Source organism: Mauremys reevesii, linkage group 2 (genome assembly GCF_016161935.1).
Source record: "Mauremys reevesii isolate NIE-2019 linkage group 2, ASM1616193v1, whole genome shotgun sequence".
Taxonomy (NCBI): Eukaryota; Metazoa; Chordata; order Testudines; family Geoemydidae; genus Mauremys; species Mauremys reevesii.
In genome coordinates, this window is record NC_052624.1 from 158933704 (window position 1) to 158958543 (window position 24840).

The 24840-nt window shown below is 46.0% G+C and overlaps 1 protein-coding gene across 1 annotated transcript; it reads left to right on the forward strand.

Moving 5' to 3' along the window:
* Positions 1–5168: 5168 nt before the first annotated feature.
* LOC120399067 (pyridoxal phosphate binding protein) lies at positions 5169–18155 on the forward strand. Its single transcript, XM_039526951.1, has 8 exons — positions 5169–5291; positions 7098–7205; positions 8267–8302; positions 8989–9064; positions 11513–11647; positions 12770–12912; positions 15463–15561; positions 16470–18155. The coding sequence occupies exons 1-8, from the start codon at positions 5193–5195 to the stop codon at positions 16596–16598; spliced, it is 825 nt and encodes a 274-aa protein (XP_039382885.1). The 5' UTR covers positions 5169–5192; the 3' UTR covers positions 16599–18155.
* Positions 18156–24840: the final 6685 nt, after the last annotated feature.

Below are 24840 nucleotides of genomic sequence, written 5' to 3' on the forward strand. Positions count from 1 at the left end.
CTGAAAAGTCTTCAGATACGTTAAGGGTTGTTATTAAGAGGACGGTGACCAATTGTTCTCCATGTCCACTGCAGGTAGGACAAGTAGTAATCAGCAGCACTCACCTGGGATGTGGAAGACCCAGGTTCAATTCCTTTTTCTGGATTTGAACAGAGGTTTCCTACCTCTGAGCCTGGAGTTGGGCTGGTTCCTGTTCATGAATTGTTAAAATGAGAAAGGGGTGTGCTGGCTGGCTTAGGAAGTTCCCTGCCTAGCTTGCTGGCTTGTGTGGATCGCATTCTTCAATGCGCTCTCTCCCCATTCATTATAGAGGGAGCCTAGCTGCCTAACCTGTTCCTGTGATTTTCTACATTCCTAAGTTAGGTGCTGTGATGCTCAATGCTGCAATGCCTAAGTCTCTTTGTGGATCCTACGTATGGAGAGGCGTCAGGAGAGCAGAGGTCAATGCCAAACTTGAACATGACTCTGACTCTTAGAGAATTAGGTAAGAAGGGGGAGAAAAGGGCAAACAAATAAAATGAGTTAAAGGAATAAATTAAAGCAAAATAAAAATAAATTAACCATAAGCACTGGAGCCAACAAAAATATCTGGGTCCTAGCCAGGGCTTACTGCCCAGGCCATAGCTTTCCTTCTCAATAAAAACATCTGTCTGAGCTCTCCAGTATTTACAGTTTTCATTTAATGCAGCAGGGACTGAAGGGAGGGACCTGGCAAAGGAAGATTTAGCTTCCTGTTTACCCCATTCCTCATTTTCAAAAATGCATATTAATTGGCTGTTAAATGGGTGCACTCAAGAAAGTGGGCCCAAATGGGTGTCCTTGTCTCATTTGCCACAGAACCTCATGCCCAGCTGTCTCTCCTATGATTCTGCTGTCTCCATTCCTGGCCAGCCTTGTGCTCAGAAATTTGCAAAACTGTGCTCTTTGGATCCTTTCTGACCGGAGTTACCATTTTTCAGTCACTAAGAGTGTGTTTGTTGGGGAATAAAGATGAAATCAGCCTCTGAGGATTTATTCTGAGTTTAGCGGCACTAACTCTTTCTTGTTGTGTGTGGTTCCATATGAAGTCAGTGGATAAATATTCTCTGTTACACAATGCTGCCATGCTTTTGAGAGAAGGATTATATTAGATATATATCTGTGAAGATAAAAGGAGTGGGAAACCAAAACCTTTTTTCCAGGGAAGAGCAGGCCTTTTTCCAGTGCCCTATCAAATTCCTGTCTTGTGTATAGAAAAAGGCAAGAGCTCACTTTGTTGACATCATTCAGTAATTCCCAGGTGGTTCTGTGGTGCAGAGCCTGTAGGACAGTGAAGTGACTTCATTCAACAAATGTATTTCACTCAAGTGGTGTGTGATGACAGTTGGAAAAGCAACTATAACAATGCTGTCATAGAGTTTCATGATTCAGTTATTCCAGATCAAATTTGCTCAGATGGCAGATTCTCTTACTGACCGCATTGCAAGCTCTACCTAGACCTGAAAATCCAGCCATGCTTTCTGCCCTTGGCATCAGCACCAGCAATAAAGATTCTGTGGTTGGAAATGAGCTAACTCTGGTTATGATGTACAAGGCAGAAGATAATCCTTCTTCTCATATTCTTCTGCAGCTCTGCAGTTGCTAACAGATCTTTTGATGAAATTCACCCTTATGTACCACTTAAACCCTTAAATGATGCATAGGTCTTGAACTGCACAGGAGTGAATTTCATCTGCATTGAGGTAATCACTGCTTTCGAATATGGCAACATTCATGTGGAAAATGTCTTGTTACCGTAGAACTATCAAGATGTTAACAAATGCGACTTTGTCTAAACAACATTCCTTTTGAAATAAAGGAGAAGGTCATGGTTTAAATGTTTACATGTGGAAAACGTAGGGTGTTTCCTCTCTTGGAGTCATGGATAAACCCTGTATTTCTCATGCAGCCTCAGGTGTTATTTTTTCTTTTTGTTTTTTTTCCTATGCTATTATCTGTGGTGCTTTTTAAAAATTCTGTACTATTATTACCCAGACTGGAATTCCAGACCTTTGGAGTTAAAGAGTTATTTGCCTCTGGATTACTGCATGAGTTAAAAAAGGAATGTATTCCCCGGATCATCGGAGGGCAAGAACATCTTTCAAACAAGAATCTTAGTCTGTAGCTCAACCCTACATTTAGTTGGAGGTCCACATTTTGAAATGTGATTTTCCATGAAAAATAAATGGGTTTTAACTAAGAGAATAAAATATTTCATGAAAGCCCATGCTCCATGGGTTTTCCCATCCCTTGTTCGAACTTGTTCTGCATCACAGTATGATCATGTTGCATCATAAAGTTATTACAAAAACAAATTGTCTCTGAAAAGATGAATTTTCAAAGGTAGCAGCCCTATCTGGAGTTAGGGAGTGTCATATAAAAAACATTAGAGAATCAAGCCCTGCTTAAATAAACCAGAACCTACAGTGTGGTTTCTAATTAATTTCCAACTGCACGTCAAAGTATTGGTTTTGATTTTTCAGTGTTGTATTGTTGGGCCCTGTCTAGGTATTTGTATGGCTTCTGGGTGAGTGCATCACAGACATTAATAAATGTACCTTGTCAACATCCCTGTGAAATCCCCAGTTTGTCAGTGGGGAATTGAGGCACAGAGCATTTAAGGGTCAGATTTTCAAGTACTCAGCACCCAGATCTGGGATCAAACTTTCAACAGCTCGGCTCCTGTTTAGGCGTCTCAGTAAGGGCTAGATTTTCAAAACCATTCAGCACCCCAAAGTTCCCCTTTGGCCAGATTTTCATCGGAGTTCAGTACCCAATGTGCACAACATAACATGCTGATCCCTTTGGAAAATCTGGTCCTAAGTGACTTCCCCAGGGTTGTCATACTGAGTCTGTGGCAAACCAGGGACTTGAACCCAGACCACTGCCTTAAATAGAACATTATTCTGTTTCACCATGAAATGCAAAAGTGGCAGGGAAGCTGTACTCCCTAGATGTGTACGTATATAGGTGGGGCCTGGGTGTTTTCAACAAGCAGCTCCTATCTCTGTAACTCATTTCTTCCTTTGAGTCAACATAGTCCATCTTTGTTGCCCTTCAGGCCAGACTGTGTGTGAATTCTGATTACCCAGCTTTTCTCTGAGGCTTTGTCTTGACAAGGAAAAGTGGTTGAGTTTAGACCAGGCTTAGCTAACGTGCTGGTTAAGCCCACCCTAAACTCAACCAATTTTCCTAGTCAACACAAAGCCTCAGGGAGTTGTGGTTGATGGGAGTGTTGTTTCATTTGTATTTGTTAAAAGGATGCTGTGAACTTTAATTTGCCCCTGATATATATGTTGGAAAGAGATGCTTTTATAACCCCTAAGGCTGATGGAAACATTTGTATAATGAAAAAACAAACATAAGAACCAGTTATTTTTTAACAAACATTCTTCTGCAGTGTGTGAGCTCCAAGCAGGGTGCCTCTGAGCACCTGGAAGTGAAATTGATTATAAACAACAGTGAAATTGATTTCATTGATTTCCAGCATCTAAGCTGAGCGAAAGGCAAAGACTAAACACCGTACATCAGTTACAAAAGTAAGGGATGATTAGGTTATTTTCACTTCTAACATTCTAAGGTGTCTTTAGTAACATAGGTAAGAAATGTGTTTCTTTACAACATATCAATATTAAGATAGCAGCAGTTTCCCCTTAATACGGACTTGGCTGACGTTTAGGTCCAGAACTACAAAAAGACTTAGGCATCTAACTCCTATGGTAGGTGGGTGGACAAGGTCTCCCTTATAACTTGTAGCCAACCAGTTAAAATGCTTTTTTAGGATGTGGGAAAACCTAGTTTCAATTCCCTGCTTTTACTGATAAGAAAGGATTTGAATGTGCGTTTCACCCTCTCAGGTGCATGCCCCTTAACCACTGGACTGAAGGATAGTTTGATGGGGGGGCTTTCATAGATGCTAAGGCCAGAAGGTACTAGTGTAATCTAGTCTGACCTGCCAACACAGGCCATGGGACTTCACCGAAATAATTCATAGAGCATATCTTTTAGAAAAACAGCCTCTCTGAAGCTCTCCTGTTGTCACTGTTCCACTGCGTATAAATAGGTAAGCGTACTTTGGGCTAGACAGAGTGAGTAAGAATGCTCCTTTAGTCCAGTGGTTAGGGCATTCACTAGAGAGGTGGGAGACCCAGGGCCGGCTCCAGACCCCAGCAAGCCAAGCACGCGCTTGGGGCGGCATTTTGCCAGCAGGGCGGCAGCCGGCCCGGCGGACCTTCCGCAGTCATGACTGCGGAGGGTTCGGTGGTCCCGCGGCTCGGGTGGACCTCCCGCAGACGTGCCTGCGGAAGCTCCACCGGAACCGCGGGACCAGCAGAACCTCCGCAGGCACGTCTGCCAGAGGTCCCCGGAACCACGGGACTGGCACCACCAGAGCGCGCCCCACGGCACGCCGCCCTGCTTGGGGCGGCGGGATTCTTAGAGCCACCCCTGGGGAGACCCTCACTGCTCATCTTTGCCCTTGCTTTTTTGCTGACATGAACACAAAGCACAGTGTTGATGTAATATATTAAATGATACACGAATTCACTCCTTAAGGGGAAGCCAGGCAGACAGAACCACAAGTAACAGAGCCAGCTGAGCATTACTGGCAGGTGCTCAGGTGGGCCATGTAACAACCTGAGCAGACCAGAATACGTGTATTGTTAATTAGTATTGTCAATGTACTTAAAGGAGAATTGATGATGTCTCTCTACAAATACTGGCTTTCTTGTTATTGTTAATGGCATCACAGAGATAATTAATGGAAATTAGTTATCCAATACTTGTATTACAGCTATTGCATCATTCTCATTAACGGTTGTCGTTTGATGTGGCTGCTTGTAAGCTTTTGGCCCTGCCCTCAGATGACTGTAGTCCATGCAATGCACCCGCTGCACGACACGCACACAGCACTCCCGCGCTGGGCTAGCCCCGCTTTGCAGGGTGCATGGGCACTAGCAGGCTGCCACTCCTGGGAGGTGTTTAGCCTTCACTATGGCCGACCTTCCCAAAATGGCCGCTGCGCGCGGCCAGTCTCCGGGCGCAGCCTCGCTTCCGCGGCCCCACCTTCCTCAACCATTGGCCGGATGGGTTGGAGGGCGCACGCCGATTGGCTGAGTAGAGGGGGGCGGGCGGGTGTGGCGGAAGGCGGGCTGAGGGCGGCTGCCTGGCGGGGGATGTGGTGGAGAGCAGGGATGGCAGCGGGCGAAGGGCTGGGCCGGGCGCTCCGGGCGGTAACGGAGCGGATGCAGCAGGCGGTGGCCAGGCGGCCCCAGGTGAGAGGGGGCGGGGCCCCGCTCGATGCACACCCCTACTCGCTGGCCCCCCCCTCCTATGAGCCCCCCAGCACCGTGGGGCAGGGCCTCTCCCCCCCCAGCACCCGCTGGGCCCCCTAACACTGGTGAATAACCCCCCCCCGCCCCACTCCAGGGGGCCTCCAGCACCCCCATCCGCTGGGCCCCCTAACACTGAGGAATAAGCCCACCCCTGCCCCACCCCAGGGGTCCCCCAGGACTGGGGAGCAGGGCCTCTCCCCCCTCACCAGCACCCTCATCCGCTGGCTGCGTGTGGTAGGGTGAATTTCTGGGTGAAGGCTGGTGCTAAGGCATGACTGGGTTGGCCTAGCCTAGGAGGGGTTTGGGGCTGGCTGGTTGGGGGGCGGGGTGTGTTATTGGGAAAGGAGTGTTTACAGTGGGGAGGTCAAAAGGGGGTAGATTAGGTGGCTGCAGAGCATCTCTCCCCTCCCTCAGCTGGCTGGGTTTTCTCTTCCCTTCCCCTCAGTTTAAACGATTGGTCTCGTTTTTATCATTCCCCCAAATCCTATGAGTCTCACATATAGGGGTCTCATGCACCCAACCAGAGCACCTCAGCTGCTTTAGGGGCTGCTGTCCTCCTTCCATCCCCAAGACGTGCTCCTCGTTACCTTCTGAAAATCTCCCACCCTCGCCAGCACTGGGCTACTAATAGTCTCTCTCTGTCTCCTGCTTCTAAAAGCATGGGCGACAGGAGGGATGATCTCAGCCCACGTATTTTTGTGTTGTATCTAATGGAAAGAAAAATCAGGGCGTTTTTTGCCTTCCCTGAGGGATTCTGGTAGCGTAACTAATCTAAGCACCCAGATATATTTCTCCCAGCTGTCAAATTAAGTCCAGCTCTGGCTGCTTGAGTGGCATAACATAGAGCTTGAGAGAAGGCCCTGCTTTTTCTATACTGAGGATTTCTCACTCTCCTGAAGTACATGCCCCACTGGACAAGAAGTCAAGAAATGTTTGTAGGGAATTAGCTATAAAAAGTGTGTAAAAAGTTTCTGTAAGGTCACACCAATGGGGAAACAACGTTGTGTTGGAAAGTTAACGAACATATTAACTGACATGTTGAATGTGATTTTGTACTTAATGTGGACAAGGACAGATGTGGTTAATGACACACTAGCTGGTTGTAGCTAACCTTATGAGCCGCCTAGGGTTAACCATTTAACCCTAGGCTGGTTTTTGAAAAAACATTGTCCTTGTCTACATAAGGTGCAAAGTCACATTAAACAAGTTAATACATCTTCTAACATGATGCTTTTTCTCAGTGTAGATGTGGCCAAATTGTCAGTTAAGATTGCTGGATCTCATCTACATGGGGAGCTGTTTCTGACTGAGTCAATCTGTGGATGCTCTTATTCCAGATTAGTTTATTCCATGTTGGAGTAAGAGCAGTAGGAATAAAAACAGCCCCATGTTGTTAATCAGGAATAGTTACTCAGCTTTAAATTCATACCCTACCTTATTTGGTTTGTCTTGCACGTGTAGATAAGCCCTTAGAGCATCTTGCCAGCATGGCCCTTATGACCCCAAGCGGAAGAAATCCTCATCAAGACAGTTAAGTTCTTCTCCTTAGTGGCATATTGTGGCACCTCCTGCACTACAGAGCAGGCTGGTCTAGAATACAGGCTTTTGGAGAGAGAAGGGGCTGTTGTTTTAAGTAGCTTGCCATGAGGATAATTCTTATTCCATTAGATGTTGAATAGCCCTCTCAACTGAGGTTTGGCCCTGGTATTCATGCCACTGACTTCTCACAACTGCTTCCTTTGACAGAGTCTCCCTGCTGTACAGCCTCGACTCGTGGCTGTCAGTAAAACCAAACCTGTAGACATGGTTATAGAGGCCTACAATCAAGGGCAACGCAGTTTTGGCGAAAACTACGTAAGTGCCCCCCTCCGCCACTTTTCTCCCGTTATTTGGTAGGCTTTAAGGCCAGAAGGGACTGTTGGGATTTAGTCCAGCATACTAATTTCACCCACTGAATTTCACCCATAGAATTTCACCCACTGAAATCCTGCATCTGGCCCAAGAAGTTGATCCTGCACTACAGCATGCCTTTTAGAAACTGACAAGCATTCGCTCTCTTGTGGTGAACCCTTAAGCTTTAGCCCCTGGGTGACTAGTAAAAGCGGACTCCGCTTCGAATCCGTAGTTAGGTTTTCATTTGTGGACTGAAGCATTTTTCTTTATTTTAAGGTTGTTTAACCACCACCGTATGAATTCTTGTCTTCTAATTTCTTGACAAATGCTATAGTTCCATTCTAGACAGCAGGACATAACGGAAAGGGGAGTAACTGGGTATTTTATCCAGCAAGCCATAATTCTGGGCTGCGGTATTTCATGGCTGGCTCCTTTGCTTACATCCTGTTCTGTTTTTGCAATTAAACCCCAGCAGCAGGGTAAAGAAGGGAGAGCTATAAGCAGTGCCTGAAACTTTTAATAGTACTGTACCAGATAACAGTACTTTTAGCTGACCTCCTGTACAGCAAGGATGCTAGCTTGTGGCCAGGTAGAGGAGGGGGAAAAATCCAGATGTGCATTCTTGGTAAAGTAGTGAGAAAAAGTATCCTATATCTGAATGCTGTTCAAAGTGGCAGTACAAGTAAAAGCACAGTACCTAACTTCAGTTGTCTTCTACCAAATGCCAGACTCTCAGCTGAGAGGTGCTTGTCTGTGTTATACTCCATGAAGTACGTTCTGCTCGTGTTGCCAATGTATTACATCCATTAGCATTACTGGGTGCTACAGTGGAGAGAGCAGTCCCCATCTCACAATCATCCCCATAGACACTCCATGGAAAGTCCTTAGTCGTGTATTTTCTGGTACAGTTGTATGGTGTGTCCCAGGAATGCTGGTTGCGGCACAGTACCTCTGCTCTTCCAGCAGAAAATGGAGAAGTGCCTGATGTAGTTTTATTGAGAGGATGTCTTTAATTCACTCAGGTTCAAGAGTTACTAGAAAAGGCATCAGACTCCAAAGTAAGTGTACTGTTTTTTTTTATGGTCTTTTTATATGGTCTTCCTGTCACCCCCAAAGTATCTTTACAATTAGGCAGACGTTCCATCTATGTTTTAAGGAATCAAGGTGGAGGCTGAAGGAGGGTGGGACGTCCTCAGCTTCAGGGCTGTTTATCAGAATTCTTGACACTCTTGTCAATGAGCAGAATTAGTCGTGAGGCTTGTGTGTGGACCCTGCATTGCCACTTTTTAATATATTTAACACCATTATAAATGCTGGAGGCAAAGCGGGGTTTGGAGTTAAGGTTTACAGCTCATGACCCCCCATATAATAACCTCATGACCCCCGAGGGGTCCCAACCCCCAGTTTGAGAACCCCTTCAATAGTGGTCTCTGCCACAGGAGATACAGGCTGTTCTCAGGTTTTAAAGACCAGTGATAATGACTTGCTTTTAAAAAACCACATTGTTTTATGGTTATTTTTTTACCCACACTTTGCATAACATTCTTTTCCCTTAGTCCTCCCCACAGGAACCAACCTCACTTGCACCAGAAGCACTGTCTGAGCCAAACTTCCCTCAGTAAATTACAGAAAGAGGTGCTTGAGGATTTTTCTTTTTTCCCTAGACACAAACAGTACTACATGCTTTTTGGTTGGTGAAAAACTTGCAGTTCAAACCTGATTAATTCTTCCTCTCTGTTCTCAGATTCTGTCTTTGTGTCCAGAGATTAAATGGCATTTTATAGGTCATCTGCAGAGGAGCAATGTCAACAAACTGATTGGTAAACTTAATTTAACTTCTTTATGCTCAGTGTCCCGGGGCACAAATTGTTCCTGTGTCATAACTTGCTTGATTAACCCATTAGTGCAGTTGGTTACAGACCAAGAAAGCATGGTCCTGGCTTCATGTTTTACTTTTACTTCTGTCTGCTGTTATCCTTTTCCATAGTCCACTGCTGGCTGGAGGTGATTCAAAATAGCTCTGCGATACTTTTGCTTCACAGGAGGCTGGGAGCCCCTTAGTTGGGGGAATATGACTTTGGTGTGTCTGATATTCGTCTCTGACTGCAAGAGAGAACTGTGTTTGTGTTCATGAATTTTCACATACACTAAAATAAAACGCAGCCTGTGGAACTCATTTCCACAAGACATCAAAGACCAAGAGCCTAGCAGGACTAACAAAGACTAGTCAGGTGCATGGATAATGGGACTATTCTGAGATTTAAAGGTAAAACTTTCAAAAGTGCCTAAATGAGGCATTGGCTACACTAGAAAGTGATGGGTGGTATAGCTATACAGCAAACCCTCCTAGTGTATATGTGGTTCATATGTACCAATGGGTGGTGGTTCTGATATATCTATTACCCAACAAAGTAAACTCTGGCTACGTCCACACTACAAAGGTAAGTTGACCTATGTTAAGTCGACCTTACAGCCACTGAAGTAATTACTGTGGTGGCTGCTGTCCACACTATCCTCCTGACTGAAGAGGGGCAGTGTGTGGGGGCTGAGAGCTCCAGGGCTCTCAGCTCCACACCAGGAACCCAGCTGCCCCTGGGGCTTCTTGCCTTCCAGCTCCCAGCCAGCAGTGGGGGTGGGGGGCCAGCCACCCAGGGCTTCTTGCCTCCAGTGGGGAGATCCGCATCCATCGTTCGGCTGGCTGCCGTGCTCCTGGAGGACAGGAGGAGTGGGGAGCCCAGCCGGCAGCCCAAGCCGGGAGCCTGGGTGGCAGTCTGGCTTGGAGTGGAGACTGGGCATCAGCCAAGCTTTGAGCTGGGATTTCTTGTCAGACAGCCAATAGCCCTTGTAAGACTGCATTGCCCTAACTACACCGACATGAGCCCTACCCCTCTTATTGAGGTGGTTTTATTATGTCCGCATAGCAGGGAGTTACGTCGGTGGGAGGAGCATTTCAGTGTGTACACCTCCACCATTTTGTCGACAAAACTCTGTAGTGTAGACAAGGCCTAGATCAGAAAAACACTCCTCGTCTGGTATTACTGCATCTACACCGGGGCTTTTGCAGACCCAACTCTAAGTTTTGGAAGGGCTGTAAAACCTGTTGGATGTGCACCAACTTCTATTGGGGGTGAGGAGGAAGCTTCCTGGGGCGTAGACTCTCATACGTACTCACTGCAGGTTTGTTGCAGCTGACAGTGGCTACTGTGGAAGACAGGATCCTGAACTGGGATGGGGCTATGGTCCAGTCCTATCTGGCATTTCTTGAATCCAGTACGGAATAGTATTTCATGAATTTTTGTTGTTTACTTAGCTTTTCTACAGCCCAAGCTCTCTCTGTGCTGGGTCACTGTGACCTCTTCTAAGAATGGGAGAGATGATGTCCCACATCGGAGGGATATTTTGGTATGTGCCATTTGTAGCAAGTAGTCAAGCTGAACTGCCACATCTGCTAAATTGGCCTAACATAGTCTGTGTGTTCCACGGCAAGTGCACAGTGTAGCGCACTGAACATGCTCTGCAAAGTCTAAAGTCTGTCTTTGGTGTAGGGTGCTAAAGAATGATTGAAGCCTCATGGAAACCTGGTGACAAGATCATTCTGTTTCTGTATCTCTGTTACTGATGCCTGTCTGCATGTTTGTTCCTCTGCCTCTGCTGCTTCCCAGAGGGAGGCTTATGACTTCAAGCGGGGAGTAAACAGCAGGAGCAGATGATCCAAAGAACAACTACCATGTTCCTCGTACAAATGGCCTTGGTAACAAAGAGCAAGGCACGACAAATACAGTAAGCTCTGGGGGTGTAAATAGAACTTTAAGCTAAGTGCTTCCTGCACTGCATGAGATACCTGCAGCTTTAAGGTTTCAATCCATTTCTTTCCTTAACAGAGATTTTCAACTATTTCATTTGGTTTGCAACCAAAATTTCTCTCTCTATCTCTGCCCCTTACATTTGTACCATCACGTTGGGTGCCATTTTGCATTTAGCTCCTACGGTGCCGTACATTCTCAATGTGCTGTACAAACACAGACTAATCCTCGCAGCTCGTGTGAGGGAGGGCGGTACTGTTCAGTTCATTTTATGGATAGGGAAACTGAGATCCAGAGGTGAAAAGACTTGCCCAAGGCATGTGTTGGATCCGGGATTGGTACTTGGGAGGTCCTGGCGACAGTTAACAAGAGGCTATTGCCAGTGAAGGCAGAAGGTGTTTCAGCTACAGTTGTTTGTGCTTTTGCCAACAGAAATGCCTTCAAATCTGCCTTATTTCTCCCTAGCTGTTCCCAATCTGTTTATGGTGGAAACGGTGGATTCTGTGAAACTGGCAGACAAAGTGAACAGCTCGTGGCAGAAAAAAGGGTCATCGCAGAGGTTAAAAATCATGGTGCAAGTTAAGACAAGTGAAGAAGATAGTAAGTTGTTGGACACTTGAGCTAATGACATTCATGTTCTGTTAGCACTTTTAATGGGTACAATATAGCTGGGTTAGACTAATGTGTGTATTTAAAGAGCTACTGTAGGTCTGAAATTCAACCTGCCTTCAGTGTTTTAAAATGGAGTATCTCTTTCCAGTCTGAATAGTTCAGTTAAAAAACCTCCATTATCACTGAGACATTGGGGAGGTGGTAAATCCTGCAGCGAAACGGGAAAAGCAAGGCTTGGATGTCGTTTGCCGGCATCACCAGAGCAGTTAATGCTATTCCTCACATTGGCCTGGCCTCAGTTGACATTTGAAACAAACATTTTGTTTCCTGCACATTGGAAATGTGGGGGCACGGGAGGGCAGCCTAGCTTGCCTAACAGAAATCAAGGAGCTATGTGACGAGACAGATACATGCATTTTTAGGCCAGGTCTCCACTTAAGTTTTTACCAGCATAGCTACAGTCCGCTGGGGTATGGTTTTTAACAAATCACCTACACAGGCAAAAGCCCTGGCATAGAGGCTTTTATAGCAGCAAAAAGTGCTTTTGCCAGTTTGCCTTATTTCATTCACTGACCCAGAATAAGCTATACTGAAAGGCGCTCTTTCCGTGGTATAATTGCATGTCTGCACCAGGAGGGTTTGCCAGTGTAGACAAGGGCTCGTATTCGAAAGCACAGAGGAGGTGTTGCAGAGAACAGAGTAAGCAAGGCACTGTCACCATCTCTTTCAAGGTTGATTTTCTTTTAACATCGATAGATTTTTTTGTATTGCAGACTTTCTGGGTGCTGCTCCTACATCAGGTGAAGCAAGTGGTCAGAGTGCCCAAGGTGGCAGTGCTAAGGAGAATGCATAGGAGACTTTTCAATGCTTTAAAACCACTAGATCACCCCAGATGCTCCACAGCTCTTGAGGGGCTGCAAGTGGCTGTACCACTCTGTGCTCCATTTGTGAGAGCCCCAGCGTCTGGTTTGATACTGCTGTAAGCCATAGATTTTTGGTGGGCTAAATTACAACAAAGTGAAAACCATACGTAGGCAGCCTCTGGCTCTGAGCAGGGACCTTGATCTGGAGTTTGGCGTGTGTGGCTGTTTCACCATGCTTCTTTTTCAGGTAAACATGGTCTCCCATCTGAAGAAACAGTGGGAACAGTGGCGCATATAATCAAGGAGTGTCCAAGCCTGGAGTTTGTGGGCCTGATGACAATTGGCAGCTTTGGACATGACCTCAGTAAGGGACCAAATCCTGACTTCCAGGTAAGACTTAACTGGGGCCAAGTCTTTGGACTCACTGGAAATCAGTGGCAAGATTCCCATTGCCTGGGACCACAGTTTAACCCTTTTGACAGTAATGCTGGCTAGGGCTTGTGGAGGACAGAGCTAAATGTGTGCAAAGCTAAACAGACCACCCCCACACTATTCATAAGGGGAAGTACAGCTCCCATGAACCCAACTGACCGAGACTGTGCCATCTCTTCCGCAGTGAGGCAAGGAAGCGGGTACATAGCAGCCAGGGGCGGCTCTAGGGATTTTGTCACCCCAAGCACGGCAGGCAGGCTGCCTCCAGCGGTTTGCCTGCGGGAGGTCCACCGAAGCCGCGGGACCAGCGAACCCTCCACAGGCAAGCCACCGAGGGCAGCCTGCCTGCCGCCCTTGCGGCGCTGGCAGAGCGCCCCCTGTGGCTTGCCACTCCAAGCACGCGCTTGGCGTGCTGGGGGCTGGAGCCGCCCCTGATAGCAGCAGGTTGAGAGAGGTGCAGCATCCAGTTACAAAACTGCCAGTTAAGGGCTACTGTTGCTTAGCTCTTCCAGTTGAAAAGGCTGACTGCAGAAAGGCCTGCTGGGAGATGCATTCTTACAGTAGCGTGACTGTAAGCCAGTGCGACCAGCTCCCCGGCTGTGGTGTCAAAACTCCCAGCAGCAGCAGAATTTCAGTCCCTTTCTTCAGGGATGGGTTTAACTTTCAAAACCAGAACAGATCCCCAGGTCTGGCTGCATGGTGTCTCCTCGAGCCTCTTCCTCAGAGGGATTCTGCCTCTGCCCCGTGTATACAGGAGGTGTCTCCAGCAGAGTCTTCCACTTACCTGGTGGGGAAAGGACCTGAAAGGAGGCTCTCCCCAAGTCCCTGCATCTCCTGCAGGGGTCTCTCCTAACTGAGCTGCTTGCTGGCCTTTCATTTGAGGACCAGGTGATCTGCAGGCTATGCTTGATTCTTGGCCTAGGACTTATTGCCTGGGCAATACATGATTAGACATAGTTGCAGCTAAGCCCAGCTCCCTTAAAAGGCCACCCCACCATGTGATCACAACCTTATGCTGCAAAGATTTCTAGTACGTCTATACTAAAAGTGCTACAGTGGCACAGCTGCAGTTACGCGGCTGTAGTGCAAACGCTGCAGCGATGGAGGTTGGTTTTCCATCACTGAAGTAAATCCACCCCTTCCAGAAGTGTGAATTTTTTCAAGCCCCTGAGGGACTTTGCGAAGTGGAGCTAAGTTTTAGGTGTAGGCCAGGCCTTGTCAGGATCAGGAAGAGGCTTCTGGGTTGCATAGGTCACACGTTGTATCAGAACAAATAGTTTCCCTTTTCTGAGGCAGATACCTCTCTAACAAACTCTCATTTAATTACAATATAGAAAACATCCATAACTGGCAGTAGCTACACTAACTCAGTGTCACTTCCATTTGGTAACTAATGAAGTGTTCTACAAACCTTTCCTGGGTATTGGAAGGAAGTGAATTGTTGGTTGGTGTTTGTATTGTGGTAGTGTCTAAAGACTTCTGTCAGGGATCAGCGCCTATCTGTGAGGTGATGTATTAGCCTGACATGGACGGTCCCTGCTCCAAAAAGCTTATGTTCAAAATATGACAGTAAGGCTCCAAATGAAAATAGTCTTCAACTTGCTCCAGTGTTCACTCCTTAATACTTGGCATTTCTAGAGCATTCTTGGTTTGCAGAGCATTTTGAAGACAATATCCTCAGTCCCCTCTGAGGTAGGTAAATAGTATTGTCCCCTATTCCATAAAGAGAAACTGAGTGACCTAGAGGTTAATGACTTGTTCGCGGCTGCAGAGGCACATCGACATCAGCGCTGGGATGAGAATGTGGGAGTTCCTGACTCCTAGTTCTAAAACACAGGTTAGCATAGTTTCACCTTGGAGGGAAGCTTTGCAGTCAGGGTATAAAACCCCTGGCAACAGCGTTTGGAAATGCTGATGCACCCTTATCCCTGGAGGTTCAAAGGTGTCAATGTTGTCCAATTCAAGGACTTACAAGGAAGTATAACTTACAACAGCCTGGTCCTTTGTGTAATCCCACCGGTCCTCTCCGGAGGCTATATCCAGGACACTCATAGGAGCCCATCTTGTGAAGATTCAGTGCATTTCCTCAGCAATCGCCTGATCAGACAGATCTACCTTCAGGCAAAGCTTCCACCACAACTTGCCTTTGCTGTTTTCTGCTTTGAGGGACCTGTGTCTGAGGCCAAGTAGCGTAAGGTCCTATCGCTGCGCTGAATTAGGCCTGCTCCACGCACACTGCTGGGACACCTGTATCCCTTTAGAGGATGTGAAGGCTTCTGTGTGTATTGTCACTAATGTGGCCTATAGATAAGCTGCATTGTACATTTCCAAAAACGCACGAGGTAACTTAAAAACGGGCACGAGTCCTTGAGAACAGGGAGAATGGGAACTGCAGCCAGATGGAGGGAATCTCCGAAGAAGAGCCTAAAGCTTGTTCCAGGACACTCTGAAAAGCATTTAGTGTAACTATTGAGCAATGTGTAATCTGCCCCTTGTTTCCCCTCTTAGGTGTTGATATCCTTGCGACAGGACGTATGCGAAAAGCTAAATATCCCCATTGAGAAAGTTGAGCTGAGTATGGGCATGTCCACAGACTATCAGCATGCAGTAAGTTTGGTTTCCTTGGGCCACCCCAGATCAAAGGTAGCAGTCATCCCACTGATACCACCTCCCTCTAGAGATAGTGACAGCACAGGCCAGTGATCAAACAGCCAGACCTTGCAGCCCATCCTGCACTGAGATTCAGAAGCTAAGTCTCCTGAGGCGCACAGCTGATCTTAACTGTAAGCCTAGAACTGGGTCATCATTGATCTCTCTATTTGATAGCTTCCCCTATTTGTCATGAGTCTTCCCAGAGTAAGGCTTGCTCCAGTGACTTCCACATTAGTGTGACTTTGAGCACTGGTTCTATTAAGGACACACCCTGTGTATCTAAGGTACCTACACGGACCCCATCCCTGGGGTGTCTGAGCCCTTCCCAATCGTTAATGTATTTCTCCTCACAGCACCCTTGTGTGGCAGGGCAGTGCTATTATCCCCATTGTACAGTGGGACACAGAGACTAAGTGACTTGCCCAAGCTCTCCCAGGGCAACTGTGGCAGAGCAAGGAGTTAAACCTGAAGTTCCCAAGTCCTATGCTAGCACCCTAAATGCTGGGCCATCCTTCCTCTCTTCTTTTGTTCTAAAGCAGGCAAGCACAGGGCTAGCAAACTCAGGCAGTTCTGTTCTTGGATCTGCTGTCAGCATGGGAATACGGCTAGCTTGTTTGCTAACTTGTTCCACTGGGGGATACCTCTTGCACTATGGCTTACTACTGGAGTAAATGATCAAAAGGGCACTTCGAAACCCAAATGTAGAGCAGAGATTGCATGTGGGAATAGAGAAAATGGGCATTCTTGTGTGTCCTAGTGGTTAAGCCCCAAGCTGGGTTACTGATGGGGCTAATGGGCTGTGGGACAACTTTGTACTGAGCCCCAGTGTCTGAGGGCTGTCTTGTTCCCTCTTCTCTCTACAGATTGAGGTTGGATCCACAAACGTCCGGATTGGAAACATTATTTTTGGAGAGCGGGACTACTCCAACAAACCAGCCAACGCCAGTGACGCTAAAAGCAAAGTGGAGACCTTGGGTGTGCAAGAGCACTAAATGGAAAGAGGAAAGATGCTCTAAACTACAGGACACCAGGGAGACTTAACTATGCACTTTCACCTCCTTCCGTAGTGACAGCTTGTCATGCTAGCGAGGGGAAATACCTGGTAATAGACCAGAGGTCTCAGAACCTATAACGATTATTGTATGTGAGTAGAAACTGGATGATATTATTTTTTTTTAACCCACAAACAACAAGAAAACTTGTGATTGAAAATGACTTCAGTGTCTTAGCTACTTTTAAGAACAATCACTCTTGGATAACTGTATTGGATAAACCGATTAAGCACTAGAATTGAGTTATTAACGAGCAAGAGGCATCTCCAGCAGTCTGAGATTATATTTTTAATATGAGGCGTGGTTTACCTGACAGAGAACTAACTTCTGGTTAGCCAGTTTTAATGTTGTCAGAGGCATCTCTAAATACCCCCTTATCTCGAGTGAGAAGGTACATGGCTCAATAGCTACCGTGTGCCTAGGTAGAAGCTACTTTGTAGAGACACATCAATAACACTTAACGGTATTGACACTGAAGAGAATATTCACTCATCTGTTCGTTATTAGAACGGACATAAAGAACACAGTTGCTAGTGCAAATCAATGGCACACTGCTTTTGGCACATAAATTGGAAGGTGCAAGTGTGCTGGCTTGGCTGACCAGAGATTGGATTTGTCCTCTCCAGACTGGCATTGCTAACTCTTACCACTGGTGACATATCTCCTCCTGTCTTTGTAGGCGGCTTTTAAGCCTTTAATCTTTTCCCCTTGTAAAGTGTTGAGTTATTTACATGCTACCCGATAAGTCCGGTTGCAGTGTGCTCTACAGGCTAGAGCAGGGAACTGTGTGTCTCAGACTCCTGGCTCTGCCATTGGCTTGCTATGTGATCTTAGGCAAGCCACTTAACCACTGTGCCTCAGTTTCCCCATCTGTAAAATGGGGATAATAATACTGACCTACCTCACATGGAGAATTGTGAGGCTTGCTTGTTTGTAATGTGTTTGAACCCCTCGGAGGAAAGGTGCTGCAGAAATGCGAAGTATTATTACCCCATTACTTCCAGATGTACATGAAATCAGTTGTATTTCCACTGCGCAGATGCTGTAATATAGTTCCCAAATCTTTAAATTCACTTCTTCGTTGGCCCTGACCTCTGCTCTTTCTAAAAGCGGGAAGAAGGAAGCTGTTCCATCACAGTAGCTGTTTCATCCAGGCTTGCAGCACATAGTTTCACTGACAGTGTTTACAGCAGATCTGTTTTGTAACTTGCATTTTGACAGTCGGCTTCGGGGTCTTGTCTGTTGCAAGAATGAGGAGACCTTAGTCACCAGTAGCAGTTCCTGCTTTTCATGGCAAAAGGCTTCTCTCTGTGTGCGTGTGTTTGGTTAAATCAGCCGTGGGTTTTATCTTCTAAATGTAACTGAAAAGAACACACTCTTGAATCAGCCTGTCATGTTACATAGCTTCAACACTGCATGCAGTTTGAACGGCCCTCGTCAGAGCTGCAAAGGGTGGTGTTTGATATAGTATGTTAATAAAACAGTTGTGAATTTGAATACCATCTGTGCCAATGACAAAGCTATTAAAGATGTTATTTTTATGTTCCAATGTTTTGGATGAACGTTGGGGGACAGTTGCTAGTTGCCATGCAAGACGTCTGCATAACATGGGGCTAATGTTTAGTAAGACTGGCTTGTCCTGGAGGAGGGGGTTGCTTTGAAAGACAGCTGAAGCAAAGGGCCAGCCTGCCTGCATAAGAGGAAGGGCTTCTTGATCAGAGGGAAAAATAAAAGAAGGCTGAGACTGTAGAGCAACCCAAATGAGGTGAGCAGTTCTCTCGCTGTGCCTCTGAGTGGCACTGTCCCCCAATTCTGTAGATCTGGTTTAAGAGGGATATTAGTACCTTTTGGCTGTGGGGTACAGATATGTCCATAATAATCCTAGGCTAAAGTGGCTAGCCAGAGGTATGGAAGTGTTTGTGCTCTCTAGCCACGAGGAGGCTGAGACAGAGCAGGAAGTACCGAAGCAAGGGAAACAGAAGAAATGATCGAGAGCATTAGCCATCCCCACTCCAAACAATAAAAAGGAAGGTGGTAGAATGGTTATCACTACAGATTGTGTTGGCTCACCTGCCAATCAGCTATTGAGGAATAACAGTCTCCTGGCCTACACGGTGCTTTTCCACCCTGATCTCTACAGCAATAATGAGTTTGGGCTATTTGTGTGTTCATACACCAAACAAGCCCTGATCTTCGGTATGCTTTCTGCTGTGGACTGCAGAAGAATGGGGCTAAATGATAATAGACTCAGCTGTGAATCTGTTTCTTCCTTAGCTCATGTTCCCTTCATGAAGCCCACCTGCTTTCCCTTCTCTCCCGTCTTCTCTACTCACTTCCGGAATAGAAACTGGATACTAATGGGGCTTAATGAGGCAATGAATGATCTAGACTGGAAGGTAAGTTCCAGGGATCATGGTATTGCAGGAACCTATTGTGTTAGTGGGTTAATGCAGTGGGCTCTGAATTCTGGAGAGTGGCATTCAAATAACAAACTAGGTCACCAGTGAACATAAGTGTTTGGTTTCCAAATCTCCGTTTGTGTATGTGTCAATTTGCACTCAGGAGCAGCACTAAAAAGATGCCTAGGACTCAAATAGCAGGATCTGCTGCTGGCCTTCAGTGAAGTACACAGTCACAGCTATGTCCGAGACCTACAGCTGATATAATGAGGTGTGCAGCATTAGAGACGCACTTTGCCTTCTTGCCACTTCCTCTCCCACAGTACAGAACTAAGGAGTGGTATTGAGGGCAGCCTGGGAGGAGGAACTACCATTATGATCACAGTGGCTGTGGAGGGGCGAGTGCCAACATGAGAAAGCATTAGTGGGGAAAGCATTGCACTGTTAGCTTCTGTTCTCAATTTGTGAAGCTGCTTCACTCTCATGCATTCCAGCATGCATTTTTGTACTGGTGCAAGGTGTCACTGACAACCTGGGAGCCTTCTGTCTGTGCTGCAAGTTTGATGGGTAGCACCAGTGCCAGCTTCATGCACACCCTGCCCCCCACCAATAGAAGGACACCCTCCCCCCAAAGCGGGGATTTGGTCTCCTTTGGCCACTCTGGAGGCTGCCAGCAAGGGGACCAAATGTGGTGGTCCTCCCTGTCTAGGGAGAAGTGGGATTGGACCCCCCACTCATTTCACAGAGGCCCACTTGCCAGATGCTAACTGCTAGTCACTGGAATGGAGTCAAGAGCCTTGTGATGAAAAGTTTCCTGGCCTGTTATTAACCCCGTGGCACCTCATCCCCCTGCAACACGAGCTTTATTTACATCTATTAAAATATAAGCACTTGTCTAGTTTGCTGCCACTCCTATTCCCTCTTCTAGGGGCATTATCGCTGTCAGCATTTGCCTTGAAAGAATAATCCCAGCTGATGACAGTTTAGTCTTGAGGTCGGATGGATTACCCCTCCCATATAAAAAGTGTAAAGAAATAGTTGTTTGTGTTAAATCTGCACCTATTGCTTCCAGTGGGTATCCTTCAGTTCTTGTGTTGTATGAAGGTGTAAATAGCACTTACTTTCTTCACCCTAGTCATGATTTTATAGACCTCTATCATATTCCCCCTTTAGTCCTCTCTTTTCCAATCTTAAAAGTCCCAGTCTCTTTAATCTCTCCTCATATGGAAGCTGTTTCACACCTCTAATCATTTTTGTTGCCTTCTTTGTACTTTTTCTAATTCCAATATCTTTTCTTGAGATGCGGCAACCAGAACTGCACGCAGTATTCATGGTGTGGGTGTACCATAGATTTATATAGTGACATTATGATGTTTTTCTGTCTTTTCTGTCCCCTTCCTAATGGTTCCTGATATATTAGCTTGTTTGACTGCTACTGCACATTAAGCAGATGTTTTCAGAGAACTATCCAGTTGAATCCAAAATCTCTTTTGTGAGTGTTAACAGCTAATTTTGACCCCATCAATTTGCATGTAATAGTTGGGATTGTTTTCTAATATGCATTACTTTGCACTTGTCAACATTGATTTTCATCTGCCATTTTGTTGCCCAGTCACCCAGTTTTGTGAGAGCCCTTTGTAACTCTTCACAGTCAGCTGTAGACTTAACTATTTGAAGTAATTTTGTATTGTCTGCAAACTTTGCCACTTCACTGTTAACCCCTTTTTCCAGATCATTTGATATATTGAACAGCACAAGTCCCAGGACAGATCCTTGGGGGACCCCACTATTTACTTGTCTCCATTCTGAAAATTCACCATTTATTCCTACCTTTGTTTCCTGTCTTTTAACCAGTTCCTGATCCATGAGAGGACCTTCCTCTGACTCCATGACTGCTTACTTTGCTTAAGAGCCTTCGGTGAGAGACTTTGTCAAAGGTTTCTTGAAAGTCCAAGTACACTACATCCACTAGATCACCCTTGTCCACATGTTTGTTTGACCCCCTCAAAGAATTCTAATAGATTAGTGAGGCATGATTTCCCTTTGCAAAAGCCATGTTGACTCTTCTCCAAAATACTGTGTTCATCTGTGTCTGATAATTCTGTTCTTTATTATAGTTTCAACCAGTTTGCTTGGTACTGAAGTTAGGCTTACTAGCCTGTAATTGCCGGGATCTCCTCTAGAGTGTACTTTTAAAATTGTCATTACACTAGCTATCTGCCAGTCATCTGGTACAGAGGCTGATTTAAGTGATAGGTTATGTATCACAGTTAATAGTGCTGCAGTTTCACATTTGAGTTCATTCAAAACTCTTTGGTGATATCATCTGGCCCTGGTGACTTATTACTGTTTCATTGATCAATTCGTTCCAAAACCTCCTCTGCAGACCCTTCAATCTGGGACAGTTCCTCAGATTTGTCACCTCAAAAGAATGGCTCTCAGGTTGCAATCTCCCTCACATTCTCTGCAACACAGACTGATGCAAAGAGTTCGTTGAGCATTGCCACAACAGCTCTGTGTTCCTTTAGCACCTCGATTGTCCAGCGCCCCACCTGATCGTTTGGCAGGTTTCCTGCTTCTGAAGTGCTTAGAAAATGTTGTTGCTGTTAGTTTTTGTGTCTTTTGCTAGTTGCTTTTCAGATTAGTTTTTTTGGCCTGCATAATTTATACTTTTACACTTGACTTGCCAGAGTTTATGCTCCTTTCTATTTTCCTCAGTAGGATTTGACCTCCAGTTTTTAAAGGATGTTTTTCTGTGTCTCTCTGCTTCTTGATTCTGTTTAGCTAGGATGGTATTTTTATTTTATTTTTTGTTCCACTAGCAGGCATTTCACTCTTGTGACTGTTCCTTTTAATTACCATTTAACTAGCCTCCCCATTTTTTGTAGTTCTCCTTTTTGAAGTTAAGTGCTACTGTGCTGGGTTTCTTTGGTATTTGGCCCCCTACAAGGATGTTAAATTTAATTACATTATAGTTGCTATTACCGAATGGTTCAGCTATATTCATCTCTTGGATCAGATCCTGTATGCCACTGTAGATATAGCTTTTAAAAAGTAGGTTTTGGGCAGGGAAGCCTGAGCGAACACTACAGAACTGGCCATTTCATAATGTAGCTTTGTATTAAAGTCCTATCCACATGGCATATACAAGATTTATTCAAATTGCGCATTAACCTTGGACTCTCTATTAACTATAGACCCTCCAGGCTCTCTCCCTGCCTTGGAGAAGCTGAGACACCCCCATGATGCACTCTCCTGTACAAACAGACCCGTCTCTCAGCACTTCAAAGCAGTTGTGAGCCAGGGGAGCAGCGAAGAAGCATGAGTTAGACTCCCTGTCTGTCACGAAGGAACTGTTCTTTGGGGATTGAGAGACCATCTCTGGGTAGACTTGGCTGTCTCCAAAAGAAATAAAAATTATTATTCTAGGCTGGAATCATGTGTTGCTGCTCTTTTCATAGCAGTGGGTGAGGAAAGACTCCATGCAAAAGCTATATTTAGATAAATATCAATACTAAATAAGCAGCCTCCTACTCTAAAGGCAGCTTTTGAAACCACTGAGCTTTGCAGGCTTCAATTACCCAGTTAGGAGGAATCCAGTCTGTCCAGACACTGTCCTCTACCTCTATCCCTCCTCCTGCTGCTAAGTCAGGTTTGTTTGTTTCAGATAGTATCTTGTGTGTTGCAAAGTACTTGGCTTCAAGTTTGATCTTCCTGCCAATCTGTGAAATAAAATCAATGTGTGACCCTATTTGACAGATGTGCAGAGAAGCGATCAGTGCTGGCTCTAGCTTTCAACAGGGTGGGGCTGCTGGGAGGACTTGGATAGACATGAAAGTTATCTGTTTTCCCCATTAGGCATCATTCAGTACAGTATATAGACTTCATGTGATGCTCAGGAGGGATCTCATCCAAAGGAAAAGAAGCTGTATTGTTTCTTCTGAGGGCAGGAAGGACTGAGGAGGAGGAGGAGGAGACCTGGCTTCAGTTTCTGTCTGTGCCTTCAGGCCAGTCACTACCTATGGATAAGTTTAGAATCTCTCTAGAGGAAAGAGGGGGAGAGAGGAGCAAATGTGGATGTGGCTAAGGTGTGGGGAAAGGTCTAGGAGCGGCTCACCCAGCATTGGAGGGTGTCCCAGCTTAGGGTTAGAATGCTGTCAGAAGATGGCAGCTGGTTTGTGCAGTGACTGATCTGAAAACAATAGGTATCCCCAGCACAACAGCCACCTCCCTGATTACCACTTACTGGTACATAAGAACGGCCATAGGGGGTCAGACTGATGGTCCAGCTAGCTCAGTGGCTGTTGCCAGATCATGCTTCAGAAGGAAAGAACAAAACAGGGCAATGATCAAGTGATCCATCCAGTCATCCATTCCCAATTTCTGGCAGTCAGAGGCTAGGGACACCCAGAGCCTGGGGTTCCATCCCTGACCAACTTGGCCAATAGCCTCATAGACCTATCGTCCAGGAACGTATCTAATTCTTTTTTGAACCCTGTTACACTTTTGGCCTTCACAACATCCCCTGGCAATGAGTTCCACAGGCTGACTGTGTGTTGGGTGAAGTAGTACTTCCTTGTATTTGTTTTAAACCTGCTGCCTATTAATTTCATTGGGTGACTCCTGGTTCATATGTTATGTGGAGGGGTAAATAACACTTCCCTTTTCACTTTCTCCACACCAGTCATGATTTTATAGACTGCTATCATATCCCCCCCCGAGTTGTCTCTTTCCTAAGTTGAACAGTCCCAGGCGTCTTAATCTCTCCTCATATGGAAGCTGTTCCACACCCCTCATCATTTTTGTGGCCCTTCTTTGTGCCTTGTCCACTCCATTGATACTTCTCAGCAGTGTGGCCTTGAAGACTGAGCTTTCTTTTCTCCTGGGGTTTCTGTGCTCATCAGCATGGTGCTTGTGTCGACTCAGAGGGTCTCTCTGTGGATAGAAGCATCTTGGTTCTGGAGACGTTTCCACCGCAGCTGCCTGTGCTGTACCTGTTCTGTGACTAGAAGACTGTCTGCATCTCCTTTCAAATGCTCTCTATCTGTGACATTCCCCTGCTGGGGAGTCAAACCTTTTCCAAGCCTGGCTGCTGAGTCAAGCTCGTCCACTGTGTTGTGACCTGTTTCAGGTCTGCACCTAGGATTAACAAGAGCTACTGTGCATCTGTGCCTCCGGTGTCCAATGAGAACTTTCTTTTTAGAGCAAGCACTTGGCTCTAACACCCCGGTGTTTGGCTCTGATGAGCAGCTGTAGAGGCGCAGTTGGGCTGTAGTCATTGTCACTCAATCCCTGCTAGCAATTCTACATAGAGCTTCATCCTTGGGGTTGCTAAAAGTAAGAAGCCGTGAGTGTGTGAGATCTCTCCTTTGGCACAGCTTAGGGCTCCCATGCAGAATGCCTGTGTGTTGCTGCCCTCCAGAGGGCGATGCCCCTCTCACGGGTATGGTCTGCATGTGTGCTCTCCCCTTGTAAACAAGTGTTATTAGGGGAGGGTGTGTGGATTGGCCTAGCTCTGTGGGGCACTCCATTTGGAGCTCTTTAGAAGGCTGCAAAATGGTTAACTTCTTAATTGATTTTCATTCTCACTCTGGCCAGGACATTCTTGCAGTTGAGGCACTCAAGAGACCTGGGTTGAAGTTCCTGTTCAGCCATAGACTGACTGTGATACTGGACAAGTCACTTAACCTCTCTGGGACCCAATTCTCCAGCTGAGTAATAGGGGCTGTGAGGGTAAATCCATATGCAGTTGGAAGGTGCTCTGCTACCAGAGAAAGCTAGGG